Source organism: Phymastichus coffea, unplaced genomic scaffold, assembly GCF_024137745.1.
Source record: "Phymastichus coffea isolate CEN01 unplaced genomic scaffold, Cenicafe_Pcof_1.1 PCOF00001, whole genome shotgun sequence".
Classification (NCBI taxonomy): Eukaryota; Metazoa; Arthropoda; class Insecta; order Hymenoptera; family Eulophidae; genus Phymastichus; species Phymastichus coffea.
Window position 1 is genome coordinate 1922170 of NW_026706812.1, and position 11180 is coordinate 1933349.

The 11180-nt window shown below is 40.5% G+C and overlaps 1 protein-coding gene across 1 annotated transcript; it reads right to left on the reverse strand.

The window, feature by feature from the left end:
- Positions 1-481: 481 nt before the first annotated feature.
- Positions 482-1420, reverse strand: LOC131675709 (uncharacterized). The gene has a single exon (XM_058954814.1). It carries the CDS (start codon positions 1418-1420, stop codon positions 482-484), a length of 939 nt encoding a protein of 312 aa, XP_058810797.1.
- Between the last annotated feature and the right edge of the window lie 9760 nt (positions 1421-11180).

Consider the following 11180-nt stretch of genomic DNA (forward strand, 5'->3'; position numbering starts at 1 on the left):
AGCTCGTCGTACTGGCGGCGAGCGTCCAGGTCGCCTCCAGGGTCGTGTAGGATGGCCACCGAGTGCTCCACCGCTGCGAGCTGCAGTCCCTGCGAGCGGAGGCCGGTCGTCGAGTCGACAAGGCGCATGTTCTGCAGGTCCGGGAGTAGCCCAGCGTGGCCCAGAAAGTCGGCACCGATGATGGCGCTGTGGATGTCAGCGATAACGAAGGGCCAGGTGTACTCCCTGCGCAGCCCGAGGTTGAGCGCGAGCACGACGCGACCGTAGGTAGCGATGGGCGACATGTTCGCCGCGGTAAGGCTAAGCTCCTGCTTAGCCAGGCGTCCGGCTGTCGGTCCCGGCACTGCCGAACGGGGCAGCAGGGAGACGACGGAGCCGGAATCGACGAGGAAGGTCAGGCCCGAATTCCTGTCCTTTATATGCAGGCGATTTTCCGTGGCGGTGGCGCTGCCGTGAAACGCCTGAACGGACGGCAGCGTCATTAGTTTTTCGGCGCCGAGCTGGCGACGAAGGTGCAGGGCTGACGGCAGCGCTCTGCTGAAGCACCGAAGCGATAGTGGTAGTAGCAGTGGCCGTTGGGTGCTGGTGAGGCCGAGCGGCTTCCTGAGCCACGGCTTCGGCTGCGGCCACGTCCGGACTGCTGCGAACCAGGGCGCGAGAACTGCGTCGAGGCGGTGACAGCCTCGAGAACCAGCTTCGTGGCTGACAGCAGTTGTGCCATCCCGGCACGCAGATCAGCGATGTCCCCACTGATGGAAGAGCCGGTGGAGGCAGTGCGAGCCGGCGATGTGCCACGTGAGCCCTGCCTCACTGCCGACACGGAGGCGCCTGGCAGCTTGTAAAGCTCGTCTGCGGCTTCAGCTAGCTCCTGAAGCGAGGCGTTGCGCATGACGCGGAGAACCTGCTGCGACATGGGCGGCAGCACGTCGAGCCAGCGAACCTTCAGCCCAGCGTCGTCGATACTGGTGCCTGCGAGACGCCTCATCTCGTGGAGGATGCTCGACGGCTTGCGGCCCTCCGTCTGGATGCCGCTGTACAGTGTGCGAAGCCGCTGCTCGGCGGACAGGCCAAAACGCGCTAAAACTTGCGCCTTCAGGCGCTCGTACTTGCCTTCGGCCGGTGGATCCTGCAGCACGTCCAGAAGGTCCCTCGTCATAGCAGCGTCCAGAGCGGTCACGATGAGGTTGTAGCGCATCTCATCAGCGGTGACGCCATGGCATGCCATCATGGACTCGGCGTGCGCGAACCAGCCCTCCAGCGATTCCTTCCAGACGGGAGGGAGCTTGCAGGAGCGTGCAGGTCCTCCATTTTGCATGGCCAATTGCTGCTGTAGCCGAGCGAGCTCCTGCCCTTGAGTTTCCAGGGCGGCAGCGAGGTCGGTGACAGGAACTTGGTTCTGATTGTCGCCATTATCCCCCATCACGATACTGGCCTTTTTCGTCTCTTGAGACACACACTCGCGAACCCTACGTTTTCTCGTCGATTCGGGTTCCGGTGGCAGCGGAGGCCCAAAGTCCCGTGCGAAAGAGCGCGTGTAGGGTCGCGCCGTGAGCGCTGGCTTTCGCGATGGCCCTGAAGTCGACCGGGCCCTGTTCGTTGCCTTCCGCGGCGGCACCGAAAGAGATCGCGAAGAGCTGGTCGCGAGTCTGTGTGGTGGCAGGGAAAACTGCGAGTCGTTCGCGGATTTTCTCGACGGCGCCAAAGGTGCAACAGGTGCCGGTATGCGCGAAGGCAAGTCCTGCGATGGCGGCGGCGTGGGTTTCGAGCCGGCCACGACGTCACTCACGAATCCGTCCGGATCACGTCGGGGTCACCACTATCGCGTTCCATACAAGGAGGGGAACGGAGAAGAGAAAACACCGGACGTGGAGTGACAAATATTTATTTGCTATGTACAGGCAAGCTAGTTACACGCGAACAAACGGGAGCACAGACTCAGCCGCGTGCATACTGTCGCTATGTTCGCACCTAGCTCGGTCATCGCGCAGATGCGCGCTTCGAGCGCCTGTTTCCGCCGGCGAGGCTGGTGCTGCCGGCTAGCGGCCGATGGAGCAGTCGGTCGAGTCCCCACAATTCTCTTTGTAAATTTAAAAATTGTTTGTAAATTTTGTAAATTTAAAAATTGTTTGGTTTGATCATTTAATACACTGCAAAATCCAGTAACAAAATCTAATTTTGTTCCTTATGGTATATTTTTTGTTGCTATGATCTTGACACCTTTGAAATAATCTCCTTCATAACGTCTAGACCCTTGAATATCAATATATAAATCAGAAGATATTGCTTGAAGGTAAGAGTGCAACATTGGTTTTAACTAGTATAAATGTGGAATATTGAAATCCATATACAGTTTATGAGCTTTAACAATTTCTATTAATTGAATGTATAGTTGATTTAAGTTATATTTCTTTATCTGTAGGAGAATACTTATTCAATATTTTCTTTATTTCTGTCTGAGTGACTAGAGAAAGAATATTGTTTTTGTTTATTTTGCGAGAACTAAATCCAACATACGGATCCAAGATCAGAAATTTACACAGATCATCAATCCTCCTTAAGTCATGGGATCGCATTTTTACTTTTGTATCTTTCTTATGTGTTTGAATATTAGATAAATTCATACTTTAAATCTCTGATTTAAATTTATTTATTCAATTTATTCCATAATATTTATTCAATCTGATCACTATCCACAATATTACGAACTAAAAATCGTTATTATACATTCTTTTAGCATTTAATCAATCAGATTGGTGAATTAGCGAATGTAATCCAATTATAACTGACTCGATATTATGTACATGGCTTGCACAGCTGAACTACCGGAATAAATGTAGCTAGATCTATTACTAATCATGCTCTTTACCTCAATCTGAATATTGTGGCAGACCAGATATGCTTGACATGGCTTGAATATTAGAACAATCGGGTTCTATCGAGGTAGCCATATTATTATTTCAATTCGGCACATCGCGATATCACGAAGAAAGTGATCGCCGAATCGACGAATTAAAAGTAATTGTCAATTAACGACGTGAAGCTATTTTAACAGAAGAGTAGATTCTCAACAAGGAACCGGTGTTACAGAAATTCATTTTTGCGCATTCGATCAGATTGGTGAATGAAAAAGTCAACGTGAATACTATGGCTGACGGGATAATCTTGACAAGGCTTGAATATCAGAACAATCGAGTTCCATCTACGTATACGTATTATTATCTCAATTCGGTAGGTTGGGATATCACGAAGAACGTGAATGCCGTATCGACGATTTAAAAATAATTTTCAATTCAAGTCGTGTAGCCATTCTACCTACGTAAAGTATAGATTCTCAACAAGGATTCGGTGTTACAGAAATTCATTGTCCCGCATTCGATGAGATTGGTAATTAAGTCTATGTGAAGACTACGGTCGACCGGATAATCTTGACACGGTTTGAATATAAGAAAAAATGGGGTTCGATCTACGTAGACGTATAATTATGTAAATGCGGTGGCTTACATGACTGGTCGGTTTGATATCACGAAAAATATGTAATCGAAAAAGGGCGGTTGGAACTACCGAGGTATCAGTCTCAAAGCGTGAAACGCTGTATCGAAAATCGCATTTGCGTATGTTCGATTTGACAGCTAAATCAGATAATTGATTTCTTATAGCCGTCAGTGGTATATGTACACGGTTCATAGGTCGGATGGACGGGATTAAATGTAGCTGAATTTATGTCCAACTAGATTCCGGAATATTATGTATTAAAGTGAGTGCCATATCGAAGATTAAAAATAATTGTTTATTTAGGACTTGTAGCTATTTTAACTATTATCATTAATATGAAAAGATACAAATACTGTACAATCTGAGTTGTTATTAATTAAAGTAGTTTTTGTAACCATGCCAGAAAGTATATTTTTATCTGCTTGCCGTGAGAATTCATTTTAATATCAGTTGGAATTTCATCAAATTGTTTATTTAGATACAAATCAACAAATAACTCAATATGTAAAATTTTATGATTTAGTGTACCAAATGTTGAAATTAAAAAATAGTATTTCTTATGAAAAAATACGATTTCTTATAAATATAGCCAATAAATTTAATAAATGTTAAATAAAAATAGTTAAGACTTGAAAGAATAATTAAAAACTTATTATTACCGTTTTAGGAGATTTACTGTAAAAAAATTAGGATTCATTAAAAATTCTTTCATTCTTTTTTTAATAGAATTTATTATTATTTGAACCAAAATAAATATATACTTACAAGAATACAATTTCACCTTTTGAATCAGAATTTCATGATTTATGTTTCTTTCACTAGTAAAGTGTAATTTTAAATTGATATCTTGAAAAATAAATGATGCTAAACGATACAATTGGTGAATATTCAATTTTAAGTAAAAGCTTTCAAATTTTATTTGTATCTTCAATATTGCAAAATTATTATTACTTTCTATTAAAGATCCATTATCAGTTTGTAGTTTACATAGGGAGCTTGTATGTTTGAATTCAAAACACTGGTATTCCAAAATATGTCATCTAATTCAAGATTTATTTGCGTTAATTTTGAACCAAATATTTTTATTATTGATAGAGTGATCGTTTTGTAAATATTGTAAATTTCTTAAGAGTAATATATGAAATCAAGTATGTTACCAAAATTATACACGAAGAATTAATAGAATAAGGATAATGGTTGCCCGACTTGAGGGATAGAAGCATACAATGAAAATCAAGTACTAAACTAGTATCTTATCAATAAATTTATTCAATGAGTCGACTCAAGGCAATGTCACAATTATCATTCCTTCAACACTATATTTAAGTTAAAGATTTTAAGATTTTAGTTAAGTTGAAGATTTTACCTCTCCCGTCAATATTAGAAATTCTAGTCGTTATTTTTTTATCGAATATTACAAATCTAAAGATATTTTCACATCGCACGACCCACGCTGGTTTCTCACATAAACATTAAATTTTTGCATACGAGGCGTGAAGATTCCCCCGTTAGCTCAATCGCTCGTTACCCCGATGCTTCTCCGCCGCCACGCTGTGCGTTGTCCTTCCAGTTACGAAAGCTTTCGTGATGGCCCAGGGTCCTTCTGACAGCATCCGACGATTGTTGATCAGGCAATCGGGCTGGATAGAATCCTCCTACCCTGGTTAAGGTTGTATCGACACATGGTGCGAGGCTAGGGCTGCGGAGATGAGTTTTGTCGGCGAGAGATGTTGCTAGGTGAGCTGGCGGCGAACGAGAGAGCTCCCGAGTTCACAGCCACTGCGAGCAGCAGAGCGCGCTTCTACTTGAAGTTTTGTTGAGCGGGTCAATATATCGACGGTAGATCGGGCACAGAGAGGGCGCGCATATTCAATTTTATATACGCACGTTACAATACTCGTATGATAAAATCATCACATGATTGGAAAATTTTTTTGAATTCTTATTATATAGAATATCAATTTTGTATCGCAAAGTTTAGATAAATTTTCTTTCTTATGAGTAAAATACTTTTTACATTTAATTTTATAGTTCAGGCATTCATATTCTTCATTTTCATCTCCGAAATAATCATTTCCATAATAGCAAAATAATTCTTCTGCTGACATTACTTTTTTTATTATTTTTACTTTCACTGATGATTGTAATAGTGACTCATATTCACAGTTTGGGTCACAACTATGGTTGATAAGAGCAACTGGTCCAAGCATTAAAATATCTACATGAGACTTATTGCTTCTCATCAAAGAGAAATCCAAATTTTATGATTGCAAAAAATTTTTTGTTCTGTCATCTATAATTTCATAGAAGCCTTTAAGAAAGTTGAGTCTTGTACCTCTTGGCATATTTTGATTAGCTATTATTTTCAAGCCTTTGTGGCGGGGAATTTCGGTGGTCTTAACCGCGCTACCGAATCTCTTCCGCCACAAGGCCTGGGTACTCTTTACCCCCGGTTATTTAGGGGGCCAGACCGCCGTTTAATTGAGGCGATCATCGGGGATAGGGCCTAAAGGTTGTCGCGTATCCCGGTTTGCTTTCACGGCAACTGCGCAGGGTGGGCAAACGGATGGGTAGTCGCGATCTACGCCACTTCAGGCCTCAGTGTCCAACAATTCGATTCCTCTTTGTCTCCTCGTTTATGGTATGCCGGCAGCACAGATGATGACACTTTACCTGAAAGAAGGATCGGAAGTCCGTTCGAATTCGCGTGTATGTTACCTATCGAGGGAACCGAAAATATAACGAATCAGCGTTACCCGATTATAACCGTTCGCGGCTGAAAATAATCAGCATGTAACTAAGACAGGGTAACAAGCAGTAAAAATTTATATAAAGAACAATTGTTCTTTATATAATTCAAAATAGTGATTAATTAATCACTATTATTGACTTATTTCATAATTCATACGCATGTGGTCGGATTAATTAGGGTCAGTATGACTCTGCATAATTATACGAAACAGCAAGGACACGAAATAGTAAAAATGCTAATAATCCCTTCCGGGGCTTTATCAACACTTACATATTTTTGACTAAAGGTATATCACCATGAATAAGTTTCAAATGCCTTGGCAATTGAGTTCTGAAATGTCCGCAGAATATACAGAATAAATATTTCTTATTTTTTTTTGTTCCAGCAATCAACTACGAGTGGAATATTAGAAAATTTTTCAATTTTTTGACCTAAAAAAATTATTCTTATACATTTATCTCATATATACATTTTAATTGATTAATTAAGATAACTTATACTGAGACTTTTGACTCAACTATTTACAAATACCTTTAACAACAATTCTTTCTAATCTTACAATTGATTGGCGAATTTTTTTTTCTAAATACTTATACTTAGAGAATCCACAGAAACCTTTAGAAGAATCTGAAATATAAAATTATTATTTTTGCATACAATGTACTTAATTTTTATAGTGAACGTTTAAAGCGAATTAATTTTTTTAGTTGCAAAAGAAAAATTATATGAAAGCATTCCTTAATCCTATATAGTAGAAAGAAAGCTTTAAACAATTATATTTAAAGTCCTTAAAAAATAAATAATCCAAAAAAGATCAAATAATTTTGCACAGTTGACCAAATTTAAATCCTTTAATTTATTTTTAATTTAACATATTTTATATAAAATACATTATGTTGTTTTCATCAAAATACTCAATACATTTAAGGGGACCAGAGGGTGTTTCGTAGTGAAAAATTAACACTTTGTTTATTGCCGCGTAGAAATTATTCTACTGAAGATATCGATGTAGGACTTTTTTCAGCTGAAAGTATTCTATATAAGCTTTCATTTTCTTTGTTATAAGTTCCAGAATAATCATTGTACACCTAATATGGACACAACAAAGACCAAGCTCTATTTTTCAAAAAATGGGGCTTTGCCACGCCTTTCTGAACGCCAGAGTGGACAAAAATCGTTTTGTGAGAGCTCATTTTTTTTGTTATGAACCGGACTACAGAATGAGCGGAGCACTTTTATAAAAAAGATAATTCTTCCTATTTTTTTGAGCCAATATATGAAATTTTAATTTTTCAAAAAAATTTTTTTTGCAAATTATCCTCAAAAAATAGGAAGAATTATCTTTTTTAGAAAAGTGCTCCGCTCATTCTATAGTCCGGTTTATAACAAAAAAAATGAGCTCTCACAAAACGATTTTTGTCCACTCTGGCGTTCAGAAAGGCGTGGCAAAGCCCCATTTTTTGAAAAATAGCCTCCACGTAATTTGTTATAAAAAATTGATAATCTTAAATATTTAAGTTTTAGTGTAATTTAAAGAGTGTAACGGGGGGGTTATCTGAAAAATGGGAAATTTATTTAAGAACAAATTCCCACAATGCAGAGCAAACCGCCGCTCCGTTAAACACGTATGATAGTACGTGTATTCGCCTTAACGTCAGATGATTTATCCTACTTGTCTTCTATTAAGCGGAGTTGAACTCACCTTAAGTCACGTGTCTTGTGACACTCGTTGAGTTTTAAGTGTGAGCGACTTTACTCCTAATCTTCTTAATCCCCTAGATGTAATTGGATTAAAACCTAAGTCTTTTTCAATTACTTAAGATACTAGAAAAATTAAATTAATACGAAAACGGCGAATAAATTCAACAGACTTTAATTAATAAAAATTACTACAGTCTTTGTATGGCCGAAAGACTAACGCACGCGAATAGGATTTTACAATTAGTTATATTCGGTGACAAAGACAGAGAGAGAAGATTCGAATTATACCGCGAACTAACGCTCGACGCGAATACAAAAAAATAACGCTATCACAAATAGACAAAATACCGAATGTATTTTGTATCGCTTATAATGACGAAAGGTGCACTTACCATGCGGTGCAATTACGGTGATCAGCCGTAATTGTTGCAAAAATATCAACTGCCGCTGCCCCTTGATTATCAGCTGCGCTGCCTTGTACTGCCTCCAATTAGCTACAATCTACTGCTTCTGCACTGCTACTTGCTGCTGCTTTTTATCTCGAGAATACCGTTGCACTCACGCATGAAATTGTCCCAGAAAACTAATTATTTGGCGAAAACAAAGTGCAACACAAATCGGCGGTAAATTCGCGTTCACAGCTGAGGCGTAACTGCCTATTCAAAAGATCGCGCGACCCCTCTCTCTCTTAACTGTTAGAACTAACGCGCGAGAAGCAGAATCGCGAAAGGTTCGATTAATTAAATCGACTACCGTTGCAAAAGATATAATTTTCAATGGAGGTCCTTTCTAATTTAAAAAATTTTTATTTAAATAACTGTAGGAATTTTTAATATTACAAAAAACATATTTAAAATGTGGTATATATATTTAAAAATATAGTAAATTGTAATTAATATGAATTGTAACGAGTAGGCTCGTTAAGGGGTAGATGAGTGAGGTTTGAAATAGCGCGCCATGCGCAATAGACCCGCGCAGCGAGAAAGAGAGAGAGAGATAGCTACGACACGCCGATTCGAGAGAGTACACGTGAGACCGGCAAGCGGATAGCACGCGCATGAAGATCCATTGTCCTATTATTCCTTTTTTTGTTATTTTTGGTGTGTGAAGTAATCGAGTGAGGTGGAACAGTTATCGCAAAGAGAGAGTGTTGTAATTAAGGCTGGTGTTCTGCGGCGACTATCGTGTCAGAGCGACCGAATTGGAAGATACCATCCGAGCGAGGGGAACCGGCTCGTCGCCCACAGTACACGAAAAACCGATCGTAGTCCTCCCGGCTTCAACAATCCTGGGCGACGATTCTCGCGAAATCAGGCTCGGATTACAAGACGAAGCTGTCTGCAGCAGCGTTCGTTCGCGTGAGTTCACCTAGGTATAGTAATATTTGCGTGCGGAAGACTGCGCAGGCTACGCGCCACCCGAAATGATATCACCTGTCTCTCTCTCACGCGTATGTTTAAGCAGACCGTGCGCCTCGAATCTCTCGGTCAATGCGGAATGCGCGCTAGTTTGTAAACAAATAACGAATAAAACCCGCTGTGATTGTACTGAGTAAGACGGCGAATTTATTCGATTATACCAAATCTTTCTCTACGTTCCCTTCTCCTTCGTAACGTTTTCTGAGAACCTGCAACCGTCGCTCTTCTTCGTTGTCCCGTGCTTTCGCGCTCGTTTTCAGGTTGCGCTGTCGGCACGGAGCTAGCCGAAAGGAAGGAAACAACGGCGACATAGATATTTTGTTAACGGACGGCGATTCATCTACGAAGAAATCAACTACCGTTACAGTGGCGCCCAACCCAACGAAAACAAAACATAAGGAAAAGGACGAACCCCGACAAGAGAAACGATAGGGCGCGCACAAATAAAATTCCAAGAGAGAGAGACTCGCACTAAACTAAATAGAAAGTGTGTGCGTGTGGAAAAGTAACACCACGAGGTTTCAAAGCGATAAAATTTGTCGAGCGTACTCTGGCCACGAAATAAACACATTATAAAAACAAACCTTTGTAAGGCCGAGAGTGTTTACTAACCCAGACAAAATTTCGAGGCCAGAGAACCGTACAGTGAGCACGAAAAGTGAGCGCGCAGACTTGTAGCGCGACAACACGCTCAAATAACACCGCCGCCGTGACGTCATAAGCCGCGAAGAGAGAGAGCGAGCAAAACACAGCGGCAACAGGCTAGCTGCACAGCATAAAGCAGCGAGCAATACCCAGATAAATACATGCGTATTTAATAAGAAATAGTGATTATTATTTATTAATTAATGGATAAGATTTAATAATATTACAATTAACTATTTAATATCTAATTACTCCTCTTAGAAAAATAAACCAAATCAGATTAAGCACGCTCCCTCAGCAAAAACGTCACGGCACGAGAAAATTATTCGCTTCAATAAAATTTTCTCTTCAAGATATTAAAATTTTCGTTAAAAATTATTAATAGAAAACTGCTCACGGTACGACGACAAAATTTATATAAATAATTACGCCAATAAAAACTAACAAATTTTCGCCTACAAACAGTAAGTGAAAATTAATAGGTAGGATAATTGTAGAATCAGCGTAGAAAAGGCAAATTATGAAACCTCATGGTAAATACCACACCAAAAATTAAAATTCAATCACTACAACAATTTAAAAATTTTCTTTTGATTTCGAAAATTCTTTTTGAATATTCCTATGAATAATATAGAAAATTAAAAAGATAAAAGTACACACACACACAACAAACATCGCAATCTTACTCAGCGTACATCCACCAATAATAATAAATAGAAGAATGTCAAACATGAAGGACATAAACGACACAGAAACAGAAATAGAGGAATGGATAAGTAACCTAGATGACGATCGACTACATCAGACTCTGGCAACCCTGGAATTAAGAAGCGACGGTGAAAAAACAACCAGGACAAAGAGACTCCAGCGTTGGTTGATAAGCGACTATACATCGGCTGACTTCGAGGAAACGACAGCCCAAGAAGTCGCCCAAGACCCGATTCGAAGAAACGAATTGAGATACGCCTACATCTCCAAGGAATGCAAAACACTGGAAGACACAGGAGCAACCGATCGCGAAAATCACCCTCTATATAGGCTACTCACCGATGATGAGATTGCAATCAAGCTCAATCTATCAGTGAGCCAATCCCTATCAAAAGGGGCAGAAAGGATCTCAAGAAGCGAGGAGCACGAAGAAGACCAAGCTTCGATAGCGTCAGACACGGAGA

Coding starts and splice junctions, on each gene's coding strand:
- LOC131675709 (XM_058954814.1), bottom strand. CDS start 1,420: ATGGGGGATAATGGCGACAATCAGAACCAAGTTCCTGTCACCGACCTC.